We start from the raw sequence: 27,937 nt of genomic DNA, 5'->3' as shown, positions 1-27,937 counted from the left end.
TGGACCAAGGTCATGCAAAATTTAGGGGGACGAACAATTATATTTTTCAATCTTTATATAAAATTACATAAACATGCTAATATTATAAAAAAAAAACAACAGAATGGAAAACAGGGTGGAAATCAGAGTTAAATGCAAAATCAGGTTTTTCAAGTTTGCCTACCTCCTAGTTTCTAACAAATGCAATTTCACTTAAAATCAACTAGAATAAACATAAACCCAAACCACCAAAAAGAGACGTCATATTTTTTTTATTGAAATCATACTACAATGATGTTATATAGGTTTCGTTTGGGAAATTGCTATTTTAGTAGGCTATTTTAGTTTTTGACTATTTTAGTAGGTTAAAATTTTTGTATTTGGGAAGATGGTTGGATTTTTTTATGGTTAGATGTGATGTTTGTGAAAGAAAAAGTGAAATGATTATGGGTTTGATGTGATATTTTGTCTTATTAGCTATTTTAGCATATTTTATCTTTTTGTGAATTTTAGCCTAAATTAGGGATTTGATGTGAAATTAGGCTTTCTAATTTCATTTCAGTTTCATGTATGTGCTAACAATTACACACTGTTCGAAGAAGGAATTGATAGTTCATTTTGTATATTTTTCTTCATTAATTTGAAACTCTTATCATTCTTAAGATTACATAATGAAAAGATCAAAGTTAAAATGCACAACAAATAACGACAAAGATCAAAGTTAAACCCCACTCAAATTATCATTAGTTCCCAAAACAGATTTAGAGACATCAGAGAATCACTCATAAACACTCATATAATCCCTACATTTCTCTCACACACACACACACACACACACACACACACACATATATATATATAGACATATATGATCTCATTTAGGAAGTTGAGGTTTGGAATTTTTTTGGGTAAAATAACGACAAAAAAATACAAAAGTAAAATAGATTTTAGCTTAATAAGATAAAATATCACATCTAACTCATAATTATTATATTTTTTTTTCTCATAAAAAATCAAAAAAATCAAAAAATCAAAAAAATTTTCCTAAACAAAACATTTTAACCCCATATTAAAATAACCAAAAACACTAAAAAGTCCAAAAAAAAAAAAAAAAAATCAACTCACTCTCCCAAACTACCCTATATACGCCACAAACATATCAAACTGAACATCAAGCTTAACAAGGAAAAAAAAAATTAAAAGAAAAAATAAATAAAAACGCATTATTCAGGGAGTATTTCGGTGGTCGTCGGTGATCAGCGCCGGTCGCTCTCAGTTCCTCTAGGTCACTCTTCTTCTTCGCCGACTAGTTCCTCTCTCTCTCTATCAGCAGAGATTGACGGACGGCGAACAGCACAGTGAGTATCTCGCTGGTCGTCGGTGGTCAGCGCCGGTCGCTCTCAGTTCTTCTTCGTCGACTAGTTGCTCTCTCTCTCTCCTCTCTCCTCTTCTATTCTTTCTTTGTAAACGCGTGCTGTCAATCTCTGTGTTGTGCAACTGGGCAAACACTACAAAAACCACCTTTATCACTTTCGGGCCATTCGGGGGCTCCTTTTCGAGCTACGTAGCGGAACCGGTCGGATAATATTTCTAGAGAGAGAAAAAAAGCGACAGAGAGAGAGAGAGAGAGAGTAGTCTTCTTCACCATGGAAGCCACCACCATCCCTTTCTCAACCCTCACTTCCCGCCGTTTCTCTCTTAATTCTTCTGCTTCTTCTTCTTCATCTTCTTCTTCTTCTTCTTCACTTCCAATCCACAAAACCCTCTCCTCTTCCAATTCAACAAATTCAACCACCATTAGCTCTTCCTGGGCAGCCTCAACTCTCTCCGTTGCCTTCTCTTCCAGAAATTCCTTCACCGTAACTCCAACAACACACTTTACTTCAATTAATTACACCCATTTCAATCTTTCCAGTAAATTTCAATTTCTTTATACCATTATATATATATATATATATATAAATTCTATTTATCTGGGTATATGATTTGTTTGTTTGGCAGAGCGAGTTATGGGGCTTGCTCAACTCCAAGGCAGAAATGTTCGGCCACCTAACGAATGGCCTCGAATCATCCTGGAACAAGCTCAAAGGAGAAGGTTTTGCTTTTTTCCTTTTATTTATTCCCATGTTAGATACATTTGTGTGTATAGGTTGTGTTGATTAAGTTTTAGGAGACTTGCTATAAAAAATTTTGGACTTCGCTGAAAACTAACAATTAACAATTAGTGATTTTTTTAATAGTATTTGATGAAAAATATCATTAATTATCATAGAAACTATTGGATAATAGGTCACTAATTATAAGTTTTAGCGAGAGTTTAAAAAAATGGTCACAAAAAGTCACTAATTTTTAATTTTTAGCAATAGTTTGAAAATTTTATCACAGAAAAACGTCACTAATTATAAGTTTTAGCAACAATTTATAAAAATCATGACAAAAAGTCACTAATTATCAATTTTTAGCGACATGCAAAAAATCATCATAAAAAATTATTTTTAGCGACGATTTTATTAGAACTTATTTTTAATAAGACTTGATGGAAATTAAATCCACTTATTAGGACCTATTGATAGTTACCCTAAGTTATATGTCAGTACATAAAAATGTGATTTGTAATAGTGATGGGTAGTTCTGAGATATTGCTGATCTCAATTTGATTTGAGATGTCTAGTTATGCTTGATGTTGTTTTTTAACAGATGATATGGTTTGCTTTCATAAAGCCAAATAGAGAAGGCAAATTGATATAGCCGACCACCCCCACCTAGTTAGGACTAAACTAGTTTAGTGTATTTGATTTATGGGTGATGTAGTTGGTTAAATGGTAATTGACTCAAATGGGTTGAGTTAAAGATTGCTCTGGAGAAGATTGTATCTATCTTTAAGCATCAGTCTTTGATTTTATTTGGGTGATTCATGTTCATGATTCAAATAGAAGTTAATGTTTGTAGTTATTGTAGTTTCACTGTCAATTGGCATTTGAATATAGTGGCATCTTCTCTGTGATTTCAACCACAGTTGCTATATGCACTGCCATTTGGGCTGTTACCTGTTAATAGTTATCATTTCCTTTTTTTACCATGATTGACTTCTACCTATTCTAGCATTACTACCATAATTACTTTAGGTATGATTTGATTTGATATGATTGTGATAGGATTTGATTTCTCTTTCCTTTTGTGTGTTCTTGGACAACTCACCATTGTACTATATATACCCTTCATATAGTTGTAAAAAACATCTCGAATAATACATTTTCTCTACTCTCATAACTTTATTCTTCTCTCTCCTGTTCACTCTCTACTGAGTATATTTCAACATGGGCTTTGCCTCCAAATTGAAGTCACAGCCCACTGCCGTAGTGCCTGCCAGGCCACTTAGAAACTGAGAAATTTATGTATGAAGAGAATCTCAGTTTAATGGTCAGTGTGGTTGTGGAGTCAAAGAAAGAGAGCAAGTTAATATAGGAGTAATCATAGTTGGGTAAGTTTTGTATGTGTATGTGCATGATTGGAGAAGTTAATAGGGAAATATGTAATCTGGTTGCTTGCGGTTTTACAATACATTTTTGGTTTTTAAACTTGTTTATTGTAAGTTTTGGAATACATTTTTGAAAAACAGAACCAAATCACGTTTCTCTCAATCCATCTTTATTTCTCTTAACTTTCCTTTGCTGTGTGATATGAAGAACTCTAATCCTTCTTAAACAACAGCTTTTCCCAACGACTCTCCTCTATCTCTCTCTTCCTTTGCTATGCCCAAAGCTGGTTCCACAAGGCTACTGAGGGCTTCATCTAGGAATACCATTCTCCGTTGTGGTCGATTTGAGCTCCGTTACACCAAGTTTCAACAGCAACGTGGTATGATCTGATTTTTTTTTTTCATCAAGGTTTTTATTCTGGATTTGAATCTTTGTCTTCTATCTGGTTTATTTTTTTATTTGCTTTTGAATGTGGGTTTTCTTTTTCATTTTTGAAATATGGGTTCTTTCACTCTGCAGCTAACATACAAAAATCCCAATTTTTGACAATGGCTCCAAGCAAGAAGAAGAAGACACCACCAGATGATCACTCCATTCACTCTTATTCCAGTGAAAACAACCTCCCACCACCAGATCCAGACGTAGGTAAGGTATGTTCCTTAGTTGAGGTTTATCCTTAGATTTATTCATGTGTGGTCCATAAAGAATACATCTATGGTAGGTATCCTTTCTTAGATCTATGCTGTTTAATTGTTGTGGATTTAGGATTTATGATTTGTGGGGGGTGAAGCTGACTTTTGGAAAAGCTTTACAACAAGTTTCCAACCCAATATCACTACTATAAAAATGAAATTTTTTCGTTAAAAATATAGCCGCTGTTTTTCTTTCTCTATAACAACAACAACAACAACAACAACAACAACAACAACAAAAAGAAGATAGAATTTATGGGAAAACTAGTCTCATTAAGAATTTTTGGTGCAGTGGGTTTATCAATTGATCTTTGTGAAAGTTCAAGTCCTTCAAAATATTCTCATCACTACAGTATGTTACTGATTTTTGTCATATGAACTAACCGGAACGGGTTTAGTTGGTAACACAGCAGAAGGAGACTCAGTCATGGTATGATGAACAAATCCGAGATATCACACAGCAACAGATGATGAACAAAGAAGCAGGAAAAAACGACGTAATCCAACAAGTGCCACTGAACAAACCGGTAGCCCAACCACAAAAAAGAACGAGAAAGTAAGCACCAAACTCCTAGGAAGGGTCAAAAAGGAGTGTAAATCACCCTAGGGAGAGAACCGAACCATACCCACTCACATAGTAGTCTGGTCAGCAATTACAGACCCTCGGCAGGAATTTCTGGGCACTTCCAAGGGGCTAGGAAGGAGGAAGAAGGGCTGTCGGGGCCTAGGAAGAGAGAAGAGGGGCTGTCAGCTGGTGGATGAGGGAGAAGGAGGTGTGTCGGCTTGTGGGTGAGAACTTTCGGGTGGCGGGGTGGTGGCTGGGAGTTGCTGACAGAGAGAGAGAGAGAGACGCTAGGGTTTGGCTCTGATACCAAATTGAATGGAAAGAATGGGATGGCTTACCTTTGAATGGGGCAAGACTATGTATATATATTGAATCAATATTACAAACTAGTAAATATTCTAATCAAGGCACTGAATCCGTGATTTGTACAATTACTGATTTTATACAAATTACCATAAATACAATGATATGAAATTCTAATTCCAACAAATAGGACAGATGTGCTGGTCAGGGGGCATCTGATGATTAGCTTCTGTCAACAAATATGATTGCAAGTCCGCCTTCATTTAGGCTGCAGCTGTGTTAGTATGAACTGCTTACTTCATTGCTAATTTAACTGCCAAACATTTTACAGAATCTGGATCAGACATCCATTTGAATAATTTTAAGGCCCCAATTACCTCATCTGTATGATGTCTGGCAAAACATACTGCTAAATATGAGGAATGCCTATCAAAACTAAACTTACGCAGACCTTCTGGTCAGATAAACCATAATTGGGGGTAGGGAAGTAAGTGAAGGAGAGGAGTAGGGTTTCTTGAAATTGAAGTTTGAGGGAAGCATGAATTCTGAATATGCTTTCAGCACATCTGATTTAATGTCCTTTGGAGATGTCTTAATGTGCTTACAATGTGTAGTGTCTAACTTTTTCAGATCTTATCCAAACAGACTAGTGAATAATAGGAAATGAAATTTAATATCAGGGTCTTCTTTGAATAATTGTCTTGGTTTTAAGACCCAAGAGTCCAATTTCTAAGGAGAAATATTTGGAGAAAAATCATCTTATTGCAGTGCAGAAGAAGAAAATGGGTTCAGAAGTTTTGTCTTCAAAACCAAAAAATGGGCAGCAGGCTTCTTCAATATCCAATCTTGATGAGAAAAACTGATCTGGTTGGAATAACTCTTGGTAAGAATTGGCATAGGAGATCTTATGATGTTCATGGGTTTTTAAGTGCCAAAGCTTTTTCCACATGGTGAAGAATGACTGTTGGCACATTTCAAAATTTGTGTCTACAATGACTCTTGTCAATGTTAACCTGTTAGCCTGGTCTGGGCACATTTCAAAATTTGTGTCTACAATGACTGTTGTCAATGTTAACCTGTTAGCCTGGTCAGCTAAGTAGGCTGATTTGACCAAGAACACCTGTAGTTTGTTTAGGATAGTGGCAAGTAATCTTATCTGAAGAAGGGCATTTGACAAAAAGCTCTAGAGTCATGAGTGTTGTTAGTACCTTACGATTCACGATACGTATCTTCTGATTCAATACTTTTTAGAGGTAATTCAATGCTATCATCAATACGTATCTTAAATTAAATGTATCTTACGATACATATACAATACGTGATGCGATATAGGATACGTGATACATAATGTGATACGTATGTTACATAAATACTTAAATTTCTTTAGCAATTTTGAAAAAACATTATTCAAATTATTTTATGTAAATTAATAGTAAATTTTTTTCATTAACTTATTAAAAAAAAGTGTTTTTGAGATGTCATGGTACTCTTTTATTTTATTTCTCGACCTTTCTGACATATCTATTGTATGGTGTTAAGTATCTTGTGTTATTAATTTATGCCTTGCGAAGACAATATGTATATGTGTATATTTAATTTAAGGTAATTTGCTTATGTAATTTAAAGAATTATACATTGTTTAGTGTTTCATTCTCGCAGGATATATTTTTTTTATTTATAATTATATGTATTTTTCTACCTATTTTTAAAGGTGTTGAAGTATCTTACGATACGTGATAAGGTACGGTAAGCGATTTAGAAAAATAAAAAACGATACACGATTCGTATTCCGATTTGACAACCATTGGCCTTCAAAAATTGATTGAAGGAGAGTTTGGTACTTTGCTTCCAAGATTTGCTTTGATCATAAATGCATTCTTTTCTGGAGAGGGGGAGGTCCTCCGCTTTTGTCTTTTAAATGAACGTTAACATTTGGAGGAGAGGAATTCAGTTTCATTCCAAAACGGCTAATGGGAATCCTTCCTAGTGATGTCCTTGCATTCCAAATCCAGACTTCCTTGCAAAACCTGGGGCCATTAGATTCTTGTTCCACATATATCGAATCGTAAACATCTGCTGCTTTTTCTGTGTTTGGATTCTGTCAAGAAATAGCCGTGATCAGATTTTCTTCATGCAGTTTAAAGGAGAGCTTTACTGATATCTTGCATCTTTATAAAAAGAAAAAGAAAAAAACGAAACCAAAAACAAAAACAGAGCACCTGAATTTTCAGCTTGCACTGTTACACTGTAGCACTCTCACTCAATACTATTATGCTATGTCCAATTTGAATGAAGCCATTTTTATGTTTACCGTCTTATCTAAATGTGTTCTTATAGAACTTTCATATTTTATCTTGATGTATGAAATGAAAATTCAGTCATTCATTTTACTGGGGCGGGCCCAATGCTGATGGTATTTTTGTGCTGTCTCTGTTATGCAAATTTGTAAACTTTTCGTAATGGGCATCAACTATAATTAGCTTCTCTCTCTCTCTCTCTCTCTCACATAATGATCTTTTTCCTTTTCTTGTGTGCTGAGATAGATACACTGGAAGCGGGAACTAAGTGTCGATCACAACATTAATGTGGATTTGGTTGCATTGGTTCAAACCTTAAGAAGAAAAAACTTACCTCATGTTGCTCAGGAGATTTTACATGAGATCAATTCTGGAAGTCTTCCACTTGACAACTCTGCCTTGTCAGCTCTGATGCTTTGCTATGCTGATAATGGTCTTTTCCACGAAGCACAGGCAATTTGGGATGAAGTTTTAAACAGTTCTTTTAGGCCTAATATTCATATAATTTCAAAACTCATTGAAGCCTATGGTAGGATGGGACGTTTTGATGATGTGACCAGAATTCTGCATCAAGCAAGTTTGAGAGACTCTAACTTGCTACCTGAGATTTATGTAGTGGCTCTCTCTTGCTTTGGAAAGCAAGGACAGCTTGAGCTGATGGAAAATACAGTCAGAGAGATGGGTTCAAGGGGTTTCTCAGTAGATTCTGCCATCGGAAATGCTTATATCATATATTACAGCTTGTTTGGTTCTCTGACTGAGATTGAAGCTGCATATGGCCGTCTTAAAAGGTCTAGAATTCTCATAGAAAAAGACGGAATAAGGGCAATGTCATTTGCCTACATAAAGGAAAAGAAATTTTATAGATTAGGTGAGTTTCTGAGGGATGTGGGTCTTGGTAGGAGAAATGTGGGAAATCTTCTGTGGAATCTTCTGCTTCTATCATATGCTGCGAATTTCAAAATGAAAACCTTGCAGAGAGAATTTTTGAGAATGGTGGAAGCCGGATTCCATCCTGATCTTACAACATTTAACATTCGAGCTCTAGCTTTTTCAAAAATGTCTTTGTTTTGGGATCTCCATTTAAGCATTGAACATATGAAGCATGAACAAGTTGTCCCTGATCTTGTGACTTATGGTTGCATTGTTGATGCTTACTTGGACAAAAGACTGGGAATGAATTTGGACTTTGCTTTAAGTAAAATGAATGTACATGCTTCTCCACAGGTATTTACGGATCCATTTGTTTTTGAGGTTTTGGGAAAAGGAGGCTTTCACTCAAGCTCAGAGGCATTTTTGGAGTTTAAAAGGAAGAACTGGACTTATAAGGAGCTGATCTCAACCTATCTCAAGAAGAAGTATCGGAGTAACCAATTGTTTTGGAATTACTGATGAGTGCATTTTGGGTAATGATTTGTGTGCATATACTCTAACCAGTTGCTTACTGATGATATGTCAGCTCTTAACTGCTTAGGCTTTTAGATCAACAAGCGATCTATGGGCCAGCAGCAATAACTGAGTTCTATGCCTACACCACAAGTAGGTGAATTCCTTCTAAAAATTACGTCCATATGGTTACTGTTTGCATATGTCAATTGCTTTGCTATTTCATATGTTGCTGATCAAAAAAAAAAAAAGAAAAAGAATTTATTTTGCTGTGCTCATTCACACATAACTTGTCATCAAGTCTATACCAAGTATTTGTTTCATAGTTCAGGTCTTATGATCTTCCATGCACTAATTCATCCAGAACATATGGAAGGAGGACCAAATGGGCAGAAGATATGCAATGGAAATGTAGAATGGAACACCATATGGTAGGTCTTTCCCATCACATTAAGGCCAAGTTTGGCATACTTGAAAAAAGACAAAAAGTTAAAAAGTCCCTATTCTATTTAAGTCACATCATCTTATTTAAGTCACATCACTTCTCTAACACATCACTTCAAACACAACCCATATTTCATAAAAAGTCAAAAAGTGCACTTATTTAGATCATCCCAAACAACCCCTAATATTTATTTTGTCTGAAATGATTAACTACCAACTTGTAACCTCTTGTTTCCTTTTTCTTTTTTCTCCTTTCTTTCTACCTTTGACACTGTTGTATGCTGCAATTTTTCCATTTAGCCAAAAGGAAATAAATGTTTGGATTTGTTGATTTTTGGGGGAATCTTTTCACTTCTGTGATCTTCTCAATTGATTTATGTTTTGTTGGGAATGTACAATTCTTTGACCGTTGCTCATTTAAAGAGTCTTGGATAGGATAGTCATTCATTCTTAGTACTTGCATAAAAGATTGATTGTCCATTTGCTTTTGAATTGTGTGAGCCAAATGAGCTAAAACTTAAAAACCTATTTATTAATTTTATTTGGATTTTTCTTGGTTAGGAATATCTCAGTTATTAGAATTCTAATAATTATTAACATTCTTTATTGGATTTTTATCATTTTAACAATATCAAATTGTAAGGCCCTTTCATGTCTTGCTAGGAAAGGAAAAATTATCCAAGAGAGAACAAGGAGACATTGTATAGTGTACCTGTAGCCTGTGAATTTATGGCAGTTTGGGGTTATGGAATGCATTTGGGGCTTTGATAGGTAGAACAGAGAGTGGGTAGAAACAGGGAGAAAAGGAACGGGAACAAGCTAAGAAGCACGAATACAGACACTATGACAAAAAGCACTGCAGGGAAAGAGAAGATAAGGGTAACAACCTACGAATCACCGATACTTCAAAACAAGTGTCATAGGGGTTTTTGGACACAGGGGCACGGTGCGGACATGTATGGGACACGTCATGCGACGTGTCCCTTTATTTAATTATTTTTTTTCAAAGGACATGTTGGGAACACGCCAGTGACACTTTAGGAACACACCAACTAGTTTTTTATTTTTTTATTTTTTTTTAAGTGCTTTTGATGGATGTTGGATATTTATTACTTTTTGCTTAGATTAAATACTTATTAGATCATTCATAAAAAAAGACATAAACAATAAGTGTTTAACTTAAAAGTGTTGTTTATTTATTTATTTTAAATATTGAATTAGTGTTAATTTTGTTAATTTTGGTTGTTTGTGGATGTAATATTAATCTATGAAGCAAATAAAAATATATGATTTTTTTTTTATTACCATGTCTCTGCCGTGTCAGTGTCCCCATTTGTTTTGAAATCACCGTGTTTGTATCCATATCCATCCTTCTTAGGTAACAACCCTAACACAACGACCACAACCTTAATACTAATTAACTAAGAAGCACAAACACGAACACACAATATAGCAAGGACACGACACGGATATGCTGACACAGTAATTTTCAAAAAATATAGGACATGACATGTCACGACCCACCCCTAAAGGTTTAAGCCATGACCGGCTAGTAATCCCAGATTACCCAGCCTCAAAATTAGAATTAACAAAATATTTAATTAGTAATGGGGCCAGAAACGGAAGCAGACTTACAAATTTTGTCCAATGAATAGTGCATATATGAAGTAAATAGAATATTCATACGTTAATAACTCACATCCGTATGCAAACACATAGATAACATATATGTCCTGGAGTCATTCACAAGTACGAGTCATTGCATAACAAACTCAAAGGAGGTAAATGTAGTAGATACAAAAATAAAGTCAAATATGGCCGACAAAACAAAGGACAAAAGATCATAGATAAAAGCTTTGAGCGTGAGGCATCCTTGGATGACTCCACAAAACTCGTTAATTCTTTCACAGGTTCACTAGGGCTGGACATCCCACTGCTCACCTACATATATATATAACGGAATGAACGAAAGTCTAGTGAATAATATCAAAGTAAAGAGGATAATGAATGAGATTCGTACATAAATAAATCATACTTATAATTTAAACAATTGAAATACCCTTCTATTCATATCAACTTCAAATAAAACGACCTTGGGTCCATTATATGCAAAATGACCTTGGGTCCATCTTATGCAAAACAACCTTGGGTCCATCATTTACAAAACGACATTGGGTCCATCTTATGCAAAACGACTTTGGGTCCATTATTTACAAAACAAGCTTGGGTCCATCTTATGCAAAACGACCTTGGGTTTATCATTTACAAAACGCCATTGGGTCCATCATGTTTTAATCTTTATCAAGTCAAATTCAAAATCACATTGGAACATTCGAAGTCTTATTCATATTTTAGAAATCGTAAGTTCCAAGACTTACCATAAAAGCGTTAAGAAAATAGCATTTAATAAAATATATTTACTAAGATATTACTCACCTTGATTAATCCGATGGTCCTTTTCAACGTTCAAACCTACACATTATGCATAACCATACACATATTGAAACTCAATGTTCAAGCCGAATTAATCTTTCTTCTCTTTTCTAATCATTTACTTATGTTGTTTCTTAGTTTATTAATCCTTAATAAGTCATAATTCATGCCTAAGAATGCCCGAAAAGAGATGGGAATGAAGATATGAACTCAAACCATCTTTTGAAAACATGCTAAAAATAAGTTGGTGGCTGGAGCCAACTTTTGGTCGCTAGAGCGATCTCAATACACATACTCAGTTTGCTTGAGCCAACTATCCAAACTATAAAAGTACTGGGAGCTCGCAATGTTCACTCAAGCCACCACTTGGTTGCTCGAGCGGTCTGCAGAATTTCTAGATTTTCTAGAAGAGAATTTGAGCTCCAAAAATGCATTATAACATGTAAAAGCTTGCATGGTTATTCCAAACTCATAAAAACACTTTGATAATTATAAAAACATTTTAGAAAACTCAAATACATGATCATTCATAAATCATTTGCTCAAAACCTCATGAATTTACCAAAATTGAACTCAAAACCTTCATGCATGTATAAAATTGTTTCCAATTCTTTTCCAAAGCTTCAAAAACATGCAATTGAGTTCTAAAACAACATGATTCATGGATGCATACAGTATTCAACTTCTAAACTCAACATAGGTAATAAAACCCATGATCAAAATGATGATTCTACACTCTTATGTGCGTGCATGTATGATCTAGTTTCAAATTTCCTTTCCAAGGCTTATAAAACATGGAGATTAGTTTCATAACAACTTAATTCTTGTATGTATGTATGACATATCCTTCAATTCAAGCTTAGATAGCAAAATTTTATTAAAAAATGATAGAACTCTTCAAAATCATGCATGCGTGTATGGATTGACGTCAAATTCATCATGTTTTAGACATTCTCTTGTGATTAATCTCATAACTTCTTGAATACACATATTTGTCAACTTAAACTCATGAATTAAAGTTCAAAAACTCACCTAAGGCCTTCAAGAATAACAATTCTACCAAAAACTCGAGTTGTCTCCCTTAATTCTTCAATCCTTAAGCAAAATTCCAAGTCTACAAGCTCTTCTCTCTCTCTCTCTCTCTCTCTCTCTCTCTAAATTAAGTTTATCTCTCTCTCTAGGGTTCTCTCTCAGATTTTTGCACTTAAAATGATCAAGAATGAGCTCAAATGAGCTTATGGCTCACTTATATATGCCTAGGATAGCGTAATACATCAATTAGAACATTAAGCTAATTAAACACAACTTAATTAATTAATCTAAATCAATTTTTAATTAAACTTACAAAATGGTTCTAAAAATTCCAATTAATCTATCATATAGCCAATTTCGGTTTCTGACTCCATCAAGGCCTTCAATTTCGGATCATTACAAAAATCACAATAGATAATTTTCAAATCGGACAGATATACTCAAATTAATCACATGACACACATCATAATTAATTATTAACACATAATTAAATAAGTATAAATATGATATGCACGGTGGGATCGTCACACAACATGTGGATGACATGCACAAAATATATAATTTTATATATTTATTGCATGTTATACATATGAATATTTCATTCTAAAAAGTACGGACACTTCTAAGAATGTGACGTATCTGTGTTGTGTCCGTGTCAGACACCGACACTCTTTGGACACTTCCCTGACACGTGTCTGACATTCTTCAAAACGTATCATGTTTTTTAATATTTTTTAAAAGTCCGGACACTCTTTGGACACTTGGAGGACACATGTGTATATCGCTTAAACACACGTGTCTATCGATTAGACACATGTGAAACTAATTATAAGTTTGAACAAAACAATTTAAGATACAATAATAAAACAAAAATCATATAAATTTATAGGAATTAGTGTCATATTACATTTTTTATTATCTTTGAATGATATATTCGTATATATGACATATAATATGACATTTTTTTTATTATCTTTGAATAATATATTCGTATATATAACATATAATAAATATATAAAATTATATATTTCATGTGTGTCCCTCACATGTCGTGTCCTGCATATTTTGAAAATTAGCGTGTCGGCATGTCCATGTCGTGTCGTGTCGTATCGCGTGTCTGTATCCATGCTTCTTAGATTTCATTCAAAGATAATAAAAAAAAAATGTAATGTAATTCTAATTTTGATAAATCTACATTAATTTTCTTTTATCCTTTTTTTTTTTATAAATATTAATTTTCTTTTATCTTTGAACCCTAGGTTATTTTGTTCAAACTTATAATTAGTTTCATGTGTATCCAAGTGATGGACACATGTGTCTCTCAAGTGTCCAGATGTAAAAAAATTTATAAAATAATAGGACATGTCTAGTTGAGTGTCTGACAAGTGTCGAGAAAGTGTCTGAAGAGTGTCGGTATCCAACATGAACATGTCACATTCTTAGAAGTGTCCGTATTTCATAACTAATTAATAATCCCAAGCTGAATTATATAATGCCAAAATGTAATATATGTGGAGGCTAAAATGTAAGATGTTGACCCCTTTTTCTTTTCTTTGCTCATTCCTCTTAATGAAATTTGCCATGTTGCACCAAGTTACTTATGGATATATGCATGCAGAGCCTCTTCATAGCACTACTTCTCAGAGAGCAGTCTGTAGTTAAGTTATATACACTACAGGAAAAATAGGTTTAGGCGGCGTTTTTTTAACGGCGTTTTTTCAAACGCCACTTTAATTAATATTTAACGACGTTTTATAAACACGTCACATATTCCTTTAATAAAACGACACCGTTTTGGCATAGGAGGCGTTTAAAAACGCCTCCAAATACGTTGCGCCTCACGCGCCTATTTTGAATCTGTGAATACTTGTTAAAGCTTTGTAAACCATTATTTTGAATCACACGCCTTCACATTCCTCACACCTCTCATTTGCTCACCCCCAATTGCTTCTAAACCCTTGAGAGCAATTTCGATTCAGAGCAATTTTGTTTGAGATTCATCTTTGAGATTCATACAGATTCATCAGAGCGATTTTGATTTGAAACTCTGAAGCTCCACTCTCCTTTCTCTCTCTCTCTCTCTGTCTCGATTCATCCTTTGTTCTCTGCGATGTCACTCTGAAGCTCTGAAGCTCTGGGAGATTGTGAAGAGAGAAGAGGGGTTGGTTTCGATCGCAGAGGAAGTGATCTTAGGAGAGGCTGTGCTTGATTTCTCAGATCGGTCTCAGAGCGATTTCGAATATGCGGAGAAGGGATAAAGAGTTTGGTAATAGTGAGTTGGATCATCTTTCTAGAGACGACGAACGAACCTTTTACACCACTCTCTCCACTGTATTCTTCCTTCTCTCGGTGCCCATTCCAATCGCAAATCCAAGCTTCGTCCCTTCATCATCTCCCCCTTCCATTCCCGTTACAGGTCTCCTTTCTTTTCCTCTCTTGATTTTCTGCTTCCGTTTTTTGTTTTCTGAAATAGGGTTCGCTTCAATAACATAGTTTTTTTTTTTTTTTTACTATTTATATATGTGCATGCATGTGTTCTGTGTTTGTATGTCACTCAAATGCTTTATTAATTTGCATGATTTTGTTCACATTTCGGTTTCCTTTTTTTCACCTTTCGGATGCTGATGTTATTGCCGTTTGCTTATTTTTTGTTTATGGATCTTGTGAAGCCTTCAATTATTATTATTATTATTTTATTTCTTTTTTGTGTTGTTTGATTTTTGACATCTACACCAAGTATGGTTGGCTTTATGCAATAGTTAGATAGTTAGATATAATCAAATAATCAATGCAATTAAGAGGAAGTAGAGAACATAATGCTTGAACTGTTTTTTGTGATGATTGGTAGCATCAAATTTTAATAGGGAAAAATCTTCAATGACAAGACCCGAATAAATTACAACTGATTCTTGGTTGGAATGCTAGAATTTTGCTATTCCAAGAAAGTAGTTTTTGTGAAATAGGATTCTGAAAACCATAATCATTATGCTTCAAAGCCAATGTTTTGGGGGAGGGCCTTGATTTTGAAATAGTAATTGATAGACTTCTTCATTCTCAGCCACAGTTATGCGGTTACAAATGTTTTGTACCAGTAGGAGAGTTTGCATAGGAGCAGAGTTCAGAAGAGCCAAGTTTCCATATTTCCACAAAGCTAATGAAAATCAAGCATACTCGGTAAAAAAGCAATATTTATTGGACTGTTTAGGGAAAAGAAAAAAGTGTTACACAACTTCATTTTCTGATTCAAACTAAAGAGTGTGCTGACATTACATAATATAATATATGGATAGTATAGATAATGAAGCAAAATTTACTCGAAATGATTTTCTTGATTGCAGTTTTCACTTAATTGGTACAATGATCATGCGAGGAAAAAAAAAAAAAAGTGGGTAGAATTGTAGTTTGGAAAACAAAAAATTATTATCTTCATCTTTTCCCTTATGTTCTCCACTTATTTGTTTAATTTTTAATTTTATTTTCTGTTTCTTTGTATTTGTGATTGGGTTTTGTACTCCTGTGCCAAGAATCAAGTGCTCATTTTACTTGTGATTTTCATAATTTTTATGGTTTCATGATTCATATTGTGATTTATTTGATTCAGATGATTGCATTGACTTTACTTCCATTTTAATCATCATAGATCTTTTCCTCCATTCTTGATGGTACGAATGTGACAAATGTAAATTTTCAAGTCTGAATTGTCCAAGTCTAAAAGTTGCAAGTCTGAACTGTTGGACATGTCTACTATTCTGTTTCTTTTTCCTTTCTACCACTTGTCTTTCTGCATGGTTTTTCTTTCTTTCTGCATTTTCATTGTTTATGTTTTTTTACTTAGTCCATCGTACAACCCAATTGAGCTGACTCTACTACTTACAGAGCATGGAGAAGAACTGCAAGTTCTCCACTATGAAGTTGGGTAGAAATATGAGCCTCATTATGACTATTTTCTTGATGAGTTCAACACTAAAAATGGGGGCCAACGGATAGCGACACTACTCATGTATTTGTAAGAGTTGTACCTCCACTTCATTCTTTTTTGTTCACTCTGTACAATGTTGAAGCTTTGCACTAAAATGCATCTTATGTAGAATTTTTTTTTCCCTTGTGACTTCATTTTCTTTTGCTATTGATGTAGGTCAAATGTAGAAGAAGGGGGTGAGACTATCTTTCCTGTAGCTAAGGGAAATTTTAGTGTTGTGCCGTGGTGGAATGAGTTGTCTGAATGCGGTAAAAAAGGCCTTTCTGTCAAGCCAAGGATGGGCGACGCTTTGCTTTTTTGAATGCGGTAAATGTCCCTAGTGTTTCTGTTCCATTAATGGAATGAAATTATTACTGGTGAGATCTTCCAGTTTTCAGGCCAAGGTCCTCAAGAACTCCACCCATTTGGACAGGACATTAAGAGGTCTTTGTTTGTCAGGAAGACTGAAAGAAGCAATTGGGTTACTCTGGCGTGCAGGATTACAGGTGTTCCCTGAAACCTATTCTCTTCTTTTACAAGAAAGTATATTCAGGAAACAATATAGATGGGGAAGGAGAAAATTTAGTGAAAATTAAATTTTTTCTCCCACAAATTAAATATCTCAATTAGTTCTTGTAGGTAAAGTCTTCAAAATTGTTGAGAAGAGAATAAATTTAAAAATATAGATGAGTTTTTGGGATGTCTGGAATAGTGAAATAGACAAACAATTTGGACGGAAGGAACATAAAGTACAAGAAATCATGACTATATAGGAGATGTATACCCTTTGCACTCATTACACGTAACAATACACAAATGAATTTAAATGACGTACTAATGCCTTTTTCATTTTGTTTCCAATGAGATCTATAAATTATCAGCTGCTTATGTGTCTTGGTCTCTTAGCTTGCCAAAGTCCTACATTATAAGCAATATATGGTTTAATTTCTCAACAACATAGTTGTAATGATATTGAGTTGTATATGGTATTTTGCTCACTTAAGTGCATTTCTTGCAGTTCATCGGGAATTATCAAGAAACCATTGGCATCAAGACTGGGTGGGGTGCGGGTAAGGGAAAACTTATTTTTTTCTTTCTCATGTTCTCTATCAAATGAAATTAGATTAGTGAAGTTTAAATGACCAAAAGATGAATTTATTATTTATGTAAATTTAGAATATCGTACTGGTTTTCCATGACATCATCAAATTTTGGATTTTCTATACCTTTAAAGCGCTCAAGTTTTATTAGTGGATGGTACTCAACAGTTTGAATTTTGATACAATTTAAAAGCTTTGCTTTTGACTGCCAGATTTTTATTTGATTTCTGTATCAGCGCACTATAGTGATGAAACTCCTCTACTATGATGATGTCATGGTATGCGTTTCAGTTAATTAGATTTTTGTGTACTTCATCTTTCAGATCATTGGATATCCTTGATTAAAGGTATAGAAAATCCAAAATTTGATACTGTTCCCATGAAAAGGCTGAGGAAATAATTAATGCAACTCATAAGCACTAGTATCTGCATATGATTTCCACAAATTAGCATCTTTTGTGGTTTGTTCTATTAGTTGTCCAATGATATTAGCTAATTATAAATTATCTCTATGCTATTAGAATTGTGTTCTTTTTAAACTACAGTTTTGTTGGCATGAGAAATTCTGGTAAAGATAGGGACATTTGAATCTTACAGATGTTGGGTGTTTTGGCTTGTCATTATCCCAATAATGCATCTAAAAATCCTTCTCCTCTCTCTGTATTATTTGACCACAGAAAAATATAGTCACTCACACATTGATCTTGCAGCCTGTGGATTACGAGCCTCCATTCTTCAGAAGCTGCTCAGAACAAGAAACTCATAATCCATGGATAAAAATCCTCTGGAAATGGAGGTTGGGAATGTCAACAGCAAGCATTTAGTATTAGCTCTCAAGGTAAGGATAGAATATTGTAGGACCACTTGGTCCCTTGTTCGAAAATTTTAAGTTAATGTTTGCTCTCAATTTTTGCGGTCAGTCATTTGATCAATAGAGCAAAACCACTATATGGAGTTTTTAGTCTCTTGTTATTTTGGAAAAGTAAATCAAAGGAATAAGATGGTGATTTTGGGGCAAATCATTTAGAAACTTGCTATGAAATTTGGATGGACAAATGTACGACAGTCAATAGGCATGGAAGCATATTTTGTTCAATTGGTAACCAATCTCTCATTTCTCCTCGCATCGACATTGACTTTTGCTGCTTCATATTGTCTTGGATGTCATTATATAGATATAATTTTCCTTTTTAAATTGCTTTACTGTGGTGGCTGTGGTTCTGGAAGTTGCAGTGCTAACTATCTCTTGCTTGTAATTTTTAATCATGATAAGGTTGTATGAGTGGTTCTCCATGGTTGCATGCTACCATGTCAATGGATGACATTATTAAATTAAGTTTAAATTAATTGTGGTGATTGAGTCAACTTCAATGTCACGAGACGCAAATAATGTGGGGCCTCTTGATGGAGGGTTTTTAGAGGTGTACTTTAATGCATAAATTAGCTTCAATTTAATTAATTGCTTCGACATTCAGAAACCAGACATAATTCCAAGGTCAGTTAAGTGGCTAGTTTTTAAGGATGTATGTCATTCCCAAGGCGAAGTTTGAGTTATGCTTGTGCTGATTTTTCAGCTCAGCTATGGTAGTAACACCAACAAAGAAATATGGTTGAAGAAATTTAAAAAAAAAAGAAAAAAGGCTTAGGACTCGGGAGGAGTTAGTGGTTCTCAGGTTATCGGAAATCATACTAACTATGAAAAAGTACTCTTTATCCTGAATACCGAATTTGATAGTATAATAATGTCTAGAGTACCCATGAGAATCACTATGTATGACTTCTTCCCACTAGCAGATGGCTGAAAAAAAACTTTGCTTATTAATCCTTGCAATGCCCAAAATCTAGATATAATGATATACTCAGGTCATTTTACTTTTCAAGGGGAAAGGAACTTTTCAGAATTGAGTCATTGAAAGTGCATGGAACACTTGCATTGGGAGTAAGTATGAACTGTCAATCTATATGGAGTCGTATGGTAAAAGACAGTCACAAAAATGGAAATAGTTCTTGCATCTCAATGTGTATTCCATTACTTGCTTCTCATTAGTAATTGCACTGATCTTCTTTGATGTTTTACTACTGAGTTTGTTTGTATATTTGTGATCTTATTAAGACCCATGGATCTTTGAATAATTTAAGACCCATGGATCTTTGAATAATAGAGAGAGAGAGAGAGGGAGAGAGAGAGAGAGAAAGAGAGAGAGAGATGGATCTTTGAATAAGTTATTGTGTTAGTAATTTAAGACCCATGGATCTTTGAATAATATGTTAAAGACCCTTCAGAAGTCTTGCCTAATTTGATGAGTGGGAGTTAGATCAAATGACCTCTAAATTTGTTTATGCTATGAGAGTATTATTTATTTAATTTTACATGATTCTCATATGTGTCTGTATTGTCTTTAGGTATGCCCTTTTCTTTATATGTATTTAGTGCTTCTTGGTATGTGATAAAATCTTCTTGTTAGTGCTTCTTCAAGGTTTAAGTACTCTTTATAAGTATTGGGTACAAATTCTTCAATTTGTGTTTATTTTAGTGAATCTGATTGCAGTTTATGTTCTGATGCAGGCATGTAGACCAGTGAAGACTACAACTTTAATGCTAAGACATGATTTTTGAATATATGTTGGTTTGTGGTTAATGCTAAGACATAATTTTTGGATATATGTTAGTTTGTGGTTTAATGTTAAAACATGATTTTTGGATTTTGAATATATTAATTTTGTAGGTAATAGTGATTGGGTATTAATTGAATGAGAAAGTGAATTAGTGCTTCATTATAGCTATTCGAATGGGAGTTGTTATTTTATATTAGTGCTATTAAGGTATTTTTTTAGTTCAATCAAATAAAATTAGTACAATTTTTTTTATTAAAAAAAAAAAAAAGAGATATAACGGCGTTTCTACAAATGCCTCTTAAACCCTACTTATTAATGGTCATATTTAAAAAAGGATATGACGGCGTTTTTAAAAAACGTCGCTAAATATCATCAGTGACGTTAGCGTGTGTTTAGTAGGACATTTGGCGGCGTTTTTAAAAACGCCGCCTATACTAATATCACGACATTTTTAAAACGCCACAAAGCTATAGCGACGGCCGCGTCCTCGGCGTTTGGTACTAAGCGTCGCAAAAGGAATTAGCGGCGTTTTTGACACTTATAGCGGCGTTTTTTAAACGCCACTAAAAGTCTGTTTTCCAGCAGTGATAGTGATATATATAGGCTAAAAACCCGTATTAGAAAGCAAACTATAGTTAAGTTATATAGATATAGGCTAAAAACCCTAATTAAAAAAAGAAATAAATCCTAACAAAGTAAGAAAATAAATATTATTAATAAACTCCTAATTAAACTATAATTAAAAAAAAATGCGAAAATACTAAAGAAAAATTTATTAAATTGTAAATAAGATTTCAATGCTAAAATTGGTGAGACGTCCAATATCATTCTCCCTTACTGTGGAAAAGAACTCTTTCACACCCGCAAATCAAATACTAATAGGCTAGCTGCTTGATTTTCTTCATGGTTCAATTGATCAATATTGTTAGGCTGTTGTCAAGGTCCACCAAATATGGATTGGACATGCCAAACAAATCTTCAATACCAATAAAATCAGTCCGCCTAACTTTATCAAAGAATCGGTTGGTGACGGTGCAATAGGATGCTCTCCTTTTGGAAAAATTATGTTGCATGTGGGATTTTCTTTTCCTTCAGCTTGGTTTCTTAGACTTACTCCAAAATATTTTCCAAAATAATGTCACGTTCCTTAATACTTTGAAATTGGTTGATCAACAATTGTCAGCTGATTTTCACAATCACTTCAAGAAGTTTCGAAAGTATCCCTTAAAATATAGGTCAATAATTTGTCCAAAATTACTCGGATCTAACGAATTTGCACTACTATCATCTCCTCCTAAGTATTTTTTCAAACTATTAAAATAACTTTGAATTGGTCTCCATAGTTAAAATAACAGTAATGCTAGGTATCATGAAAAGTCTTTCATGAAAATGGTCATGAAAGATTTATGACCTTTGGATTACACTTTCAATAAAGCATCACACACTAATCAAGGTAATCTAAGGGTCACAAATTTTTCATGATTATTTTCATGAAAAAATTTTCATAATTCCTAACATTTCCCTTAAAATAATATGGCAATAAAGATTGTTTTTACGCGGCCATTATTATTATTTTTTGGGACTGGCTGTTTGGGGTTTGGAATTGAGCTGGATTTTGGTTATGCGAGTGTGGACTAACTGGGTTGCAGCGATGTTTTAATGAAAGATGGATCGTTTATTTTTAATTGCTTTAAAATTATTGGGTTGGGTTTGTGTTATGGGTGGGATGGATTTTAGGTAATACTGGTCGAGTGAAATATTGAGTACAGACTGAAGGATGAAAAGGGTTACAAGGTTACCTACCTGTTGGTTCGTTGTTTTTTTCCTCACGAGGGGTTGTCCAAGTGCGAACTAACGTCTATGAATTGCGGAAACTTTGGTGAGTTGTTGACTGCAATGAGAGGGAAGGATACAACGATTGAAGATGGAGGGGACTGTTGGTACATAGCAGCATTGATGGTGAGAGTCAACGAGATGGCATTGGGTTGTGACGTTGGTTGGGTAGGATTATTCAATCGTCTTCTTTGAAGTTCGTAGCTCAAAACACAAAGTTTCCTTATGCATGGCAGCTCTGACAAAGACAATATAGGGAAGGGGAAAAGAAGTCGATGATACCTGGAAGAATCGGCTCCAACGAGTTGATACTGATGGCGAGAGTCTCAACATGACGTCTTCTACGATCGTTGTGGTTGACATCCTAGGCCTCTTGTGACAGACTTTGATCGTTGTGGTTGACATCCTAGGCCTCTTGTGACAGACTTTGGTGGATGAACACAACTAGGATTGTGTTATGGTAGGCAACAGTAACACCTTGATGATTTTGATTTTTTGAATGTTTTTTTTGCTTTATGTAGAACTTTCTGGGGAAATAGAAGAGAGAAGAAGAACAAGGGCTGCAATCCTTACACAATGCCACAACGGTAACACTCAATTTAATAATCCCAAGCTGAATAATACAATACCAAAATATTATATATATATATATATATATATAGTCCAAAAGCCCTAATCAAAATAGGAAACTAAATCCTAACAAAATAAAAAATAAATAAATATCAATAAATTCTCAATTAAAATATAATTAAAAACAAAATAAATGAAATACTAAAATGCTAAAGACAAAATTGTAAAATTGTAAATAAAATCTCCGTGTTAAAATTGATGCCAACATGTCTCACATCGCATGGACATGTTGACGAGTTTGGATTTGTTAAAATTGAAGATCTCAACTTCATAGGTGAAGGTGGTGCATTGTGAGACTAATCTGTACTCATGTCAATGATCTGAACCGTTTACCTTATATGATAAATTGAGAAGAACATTTATGCAAAAAATTAAGTTAATCAGACATAAGTAATCACATGATCAAATCGCAAACGTATTATAATAAATGAATGGTCTATTCTTAAAAACATGTAGGCCTTATAAATAAAAATGATCTAACAGTATGACATTTGATGTTGGATGAATTTGATTTTTTGCATGGATAATTTTCTTATTTAGTTGTATAATATGAATGGTTTAGATTATCCAAGTGAGTCCAAGTTAGTTTAACAATGGGTCAACTTCACCGTGAAGTTGAGATCTTCAACTTCAGCAAATCCAGACTTCATGTTGACATCTGACATTTTAGGGACACAAAATATGTAATCTTATATTTTTATTATACATCATATATATGTATATTCAAAGATAATAAAAAAATACAACATATACTATTTTCTGAAGTTTAAAGGTGGAGGGATTAGTAAGTATAAATGTACATTTTTTAATTTTTAATCAAGGATCTTAAGTTCTTTTATTTTGTTCAAATTTGTAATGTGTTTCATGTACGTAAGCAATGAATATGTGTGTCTGAAGCATGGCTGGGTCTATTTTTGTTTTTTGTTTTTTGTTTTTTAATAAATAATAGGACACATTAGACGTGAGTTTGACACGTGCCAAATGGTGTCTGGTATATGTCTAACTCACAGTACTCTGAAAACAAAACAAGTCCGGTGCCATAGAAGACATTGTGCAATGTTAGTATATGAGAAGCAATAAAGGACTTAAAAAGTGTTAACAACAAATGAACCTGTCAGCAGCACGTCAATTATTAATCCAAACGACAAAGGATTTGATTTATAAACTAAGCTCTAAGGTAAGTAAAGATAAACAACTATCCATTCCACATTCATTGTATGCAATTCATAAGATAATTTGTCAATTCCATGAACATAATAAAGCTAAGCTGAATGTTGAAAGACAACCAATTTTGTACCCACATTGCATAATGAATGTAGCACTTGAATAAGATTGCTTTTGTTTTGATTCAATTGGTTTAACTCTACTTTCAGTTTCTTTTCAGTTAATCTCGTAGATCGTTCCTTTAAATTTCCAATATATTTTATCATTCCATTTGTTCAATCAATATACCATGGAAGGAATTACCTAAATATTTATGTTATCCATATTTGTCATGTTAATACCATTGACCTACGTCCTATGATATTCCATAACACAATTACAATGGAGAAAATCACAAATAACTACTCTTCTAGGGAATCTCATCAACAATCTTCTTTGTATAAATCACCTGTCCATCTCCATGGACAAATGCCAATCATATTCTCAAATGGAGGAAACCAATGGCTTTCAAAACTTCCATCCATGGTGCCATACACCAACATGTTTTTGGTACTGTCTACCACGTTCTACGTAAACGAACAAACCTCTACAGATGTGTAAACCCTTGGCCAAGGTATATATATTTTTTTTTGATCAGCGAAAGTCAGCTATTCGTTGTTAGCCTTCCTACCCTTGCAAAGCACCAAGTGCTTGGTTCCTAATTCAACTCCCCCTTGGAGAGAGTTCAACCCCTTAGAGAGAGTTGAACCCATGACCTCCCTCTTAGGATAAAACCTTAGAAGAGGTTGGTTTAGTTGGTTCTTGGCCATGATATAATTCATCATCCACTAGTCCACACCTGCTGGTCCAAGTCTGGACAAACTCCAATCCTATCCATTTTATTCTGGGGTAACCATGGTATCTAGAGCTTCCATCCACGGTGTCATCGACCGGCACATTTCTGATACCTTCAATCGTGGTATGCGTACAGGCATGTAAACCCTTGGCCAAGTATATTTTGCTTGTTATATTCCTATAAAAGAACAATCCTTGCCTGAATACCTGTCTCCATTCCACCTACCACTAATAAATCCAACATCCATGCCATCATGCCACTGTCAATCCCAACTCAAGGCATATTTATAATTTATACAAAAATCAAAGCATGACCTGCATGATACAATAAATAACAAGGTGTCAAAATACAAACTCAACATATGGACTTGAATTTATCCATATGAGATAGTATATACTCATCATCAAGGTCATGGAGTATGAGATTGCAATTTACATCATATTTTGATTAAACCCATTACATATACAGTAATGGATGATAACATCATGAGCTATATAACAAATGGACCAGCACAATAATCTCATTGTTCAATATTTTAATATAACCAAGCCCATCTCTTGTGCACTGGTTATGTAGAGAGAATTTGTGCCCCATGGATTGCCAATTTGGCCTTCCCCACAACAATTCCATGCAAACTCATGACCCCAAAGCATGCAACCTATACCGAATTATAACTACACCCAAACCATTATTCCCCATGCTCCGAGTGAAACACCATGCAACCCACCTTACCATTTTCACGCACACACCAAGCCTTCATGGGTTGTAGCTTATGTTGCCACATGCACTAGGTCATTCGGCCATTGTGTCTCCTTTCCAAACCCACACGTTAGCCTACTGCGACACCGCTGGTAAAACGTAATCTATGTAACATTGGTACATCCCAATTTCAAATTATAGAAATTAAACTACCATGGGAAGCAGCTTCTTGACATGCAGTTTCAAACCCACAGGCACAGCCCCCAATGAAACTTTTTTTGCCGACTGACCTCCACCTACTCTGCAACCCAGTGAATTACCTGATCAAAATCACTCCCAACCACCAAGATCGCCAGAAAACCTGCCAAATAGTTTGTACAATGCACTGGCAATAGCCATTATACAGCAGCAACCAAGAAGCACAAACACTTTTTAAAACGTAATGTATCATGTCCGACACGAGACGACACTCATCGAACACTTCCCAACACTTGAGCACACATGAAACACATTATAAATTTGAAGAAAATAACTTGGAATTCAATAATAAAACAAAAACAATGTAAATTTATACACTTTCTTCTGATTTAGATTTTAAAAATTATCATCTTTTGACTTCAATGTATATGGAATTATATATTTTGCATGTGTCTTCCACATGTCATGTCCTACAAATTTTAAAAATTTGCATATTGACGTGTCCGTGTTGTGTCCGTTTCGCATCACGTGAAGTACGGACACGGACACGGCAATTTTCAAAAAATAGGAACACGGACATGGCGGGAGACATGGTGAATTTTATTTTATTTTATTTTATTTATTTTTATATATTTTTATGTGTTATGTAGATTCACATTACATTCATCCTAAATCAAAATTAACAAATACTAACATAGTAACATTAATTCAATAAATCTAACCACTACATTTAAACAAATTCATAGATCATCCATTCACAAAAAAGTCATAATAAACGATAATAAGAACTAAGACGAGAAAGGGAAAACATTCAACATTTAATAATATTCTTCACAAAAGTACCAAATAAGAGAGGCGAAAGAAAGCCGTGTCTTATGCCGTGTCACCATATGGACACGCGAGTCCCCGCCATGTCCCCTACAAAAAATCATTAAATTAAAGGGACACACTATTTGGTGTATCTCGTACGTGTCCCCGTGTTCCCGGCGTGTCCCCGTGTCGAACACTGTCACTGCACTAATTTTGGGTCCATGCTTCGTAGTCCATACTTGTTAGACCAGCAACCACCATGTCAACTGAAGCAAAAAGAATAATAATAATAATAATAATAATAATAATAATAATAATAATAATAATGCAGCAATACTTGTTTGCAGGAAAAGATTTCTCTAATTGAGACCCCCATAAATACTGCACATGGCCTTTGTGGCAAGACTGCATCCATGGCCAACCATTATCCACCTCACCCATGATCCAAAACTCCAATCAACTACAGGTTCAGTGGAAACAGCCCCTTTCTAGGTTGTTCAAGGTATATCCATCAAGTATTTTTTCTCTAGTCATGGGCAATGGTCGGTGACCAGTTTAAAATTTATGCACACATTATGCAGGCTTGCGTCATGGGCAATGGTTGGTGACATGTTTAAGTTTTTTGCATGCATTACACAGGCTTGTGTGTGTCTATGCTTCTTTTGTTTTCATGTTGTTCCTAATTGTCTACATAATATTACTATGTAAGTAACAATCAGACGTACATTTCTGAAGTACCCAAAAAAGAAAAAGTAACAATCAGACTATAAGCCGATCACTTGCAATTGTAACCAGATGTGTGTTGTATATTGAAAGCTTTCTTCATTCTTTTTACTATTTATCCTCTGTTCTGTGACATGTTTTTGCCTTTTCTCCAGGTCAGGTAGTATGAAGATGAAGGCTGACATGGATGAATCTTCACCGAATGCTACCATGCTTGCAACACAAGATGTTGCATACCAATGCAATGTCTTGGGTCTTTCCCCCCTTAATTTTTATATGCTGAATTATATAATGTTTCAAGCTCCAGGCTACATGAGGGAACAAAACTAAGATCCCTGGACCAGGTGCTCAGTCTACAATCAGAGCTCTTGCTCGTTCAGGCTTGAAAATTGGTCATATATGTTGAGAATCTCTGTTGCCTTAGTTGTGTACTTTTACAAGTATTTGGTTTTTTGTATATGATTACTATAATAGTGCTACTGACTGGATTTTCTTTAACTTGCGATCTTCCTTGTATGGAACAGGTGAGAAATTCAAGCTATTGAATTTGTTGTTAATTAAGGAAATATTGCCCTAATTACTTTGTCTTTTAGACATCTTATGTGTTTTTCGTATCTTTCTTGGACCTTTGTTAAGATCAAATGTTCCTGCCATTGAGAACCTGCATTCAATTCATCATTGGATATTGCTGTGCAGTGCATGTCACAATGCTGTATTTGTTAAACTGAAATTTATTTCGTTTTTTCTTTTTCTTTTCCTTT

At 34.5% G+C, this 27,937-nt stretch overlaps 2 protein-coding genes across 16 annotated transcripts; both read left to right on the top strand.

The window, feature by feature from the left end:
• Positions 1-1,145: 1,145 nt before the first annotated feature.
• Positions 1,146-27,753, top strand: LOC114282127 (pentatricopeptide repeat-containing protein At3g42630). Of its 15 annotated transcripts, none has more exons than XR_003636149.2 (8): positions 1,146-1,838; positions 1,981-2,074; positions 3,691-3,837; positions 3,978-4,108; positions 7,562-8,854; positions 9,066-9,132; positions 26,801-26,955; positions 27,332-27,753. XR_003636149.2 is itself a non-coding variant. In XM_028224793.2 (5 exons), the coding sequence occupies exons 1-5, from the start codon at positions 1,626-1,628 to the stop codon at positions 8,705-8,707; spliced, it is 1,731 nt and encodes a 576-aa protein (XP_028080594.2). In that variant the 5' UTR covers positions 1,146-1,625; the 3' UTR covers positions 8,708-9,133. The 15 variants fall into 15 exon arrangements, 3 of the variants coding, with proteins under 3 accessions (XP_028080594.2, XP_082748025.1, XP_082748024.1); XR_003636134.2 differs by having other exon boundaries at positions 9,033-9,132; XR_003636142.2 differs by having other exon boundaries at positions 9,028-9,132.
• Positions 14,438-18,929, top strand: LOC114259418 (pentatricopeptide repeat-containing protein At4g16470-like). Its single transcript, XM_082891900.1, has 6 exons — positions 14,438-15,026; positions 16,487-16,616; positions 16,746-16,895; positions 16,960-17,074; positions 17,587-17,638; positions 18,379-18,929. The coding sequence occupies exons 3-6, from the start codon at positions 16,891-16,893 to the stop codon at positions 18,432-18,434; spliced, it is 228 nt and encodes a 75-aa protein (XP_082748026.1). The 5' UTR covers positions 14,438-15,026; positions 16,487-16,616; positions 16,746-16,890; the 3' UTR covers positions 18,435-18,929.
• Positions 27,754-27,937: the final 184 nt, after the last annotated feature.

The sequence above is a fragment of the Camellia sinensis genome, chromosome 10 (assembly GCF_055761805.1).
Source record: "Camellia sinensis isolate YWXY chromosome 10, ASM5576180v1, whole genome shotgun sequence".
Taxonomy (NCBI): Eukaryota; Viridiplantae; Streptophyta; class Magnoliopsida; order Ericales; family Theaceae; genus Camellia; species Camellia sinensis.
Note: the sequence above shows the minus strand (reverse complement) of the source record. Positions and strands in the feature narration are given on the sequence as shown.

Excerpts from the sequence above, each read along its gene's own strand:
- LOC114282127 (XM_028224793.2), top strand. The coding sequence starts at position 1,626 with ATGGAAGCCACCACCATCCCTTTCTCAACCCTCACTTCCCGCCGTTTC. Across the intron at positions 2,075-3,690 it reads GAACAAGCTCAAAGGAGAAG|CTTTTCCCAACGACTCTCCT; the intron begins GTTTTGCTTTTT and ends CTTAAACAACAG. Across the intron at positions 4,109-7,561 it reads CAGATCCAGACGTAGGTAAG|ATACACTGGAAGCGGGAACT; the intron begins GTATGTTCCTTA and ends GTGCTGAGATAG.
- LOC114259418 (XM_082891900.1), top strand. Across the intron at positions 17,075-17,586 it reads TCTGGCGTGCAGGATTACAG|TTCATCGGGAATTATCAAGA; the intron begins GTGTTCCCTGAA and ends CATTTCTTGCAG. Across the intron at positions 17,639-18,378 it reads CAAGACTGGGTGGGGTGCGG|CCTGTGGATTACGAGCCTCC; the intron begins GTAAGGGAAAAC and ends TTGATCTTGCAG.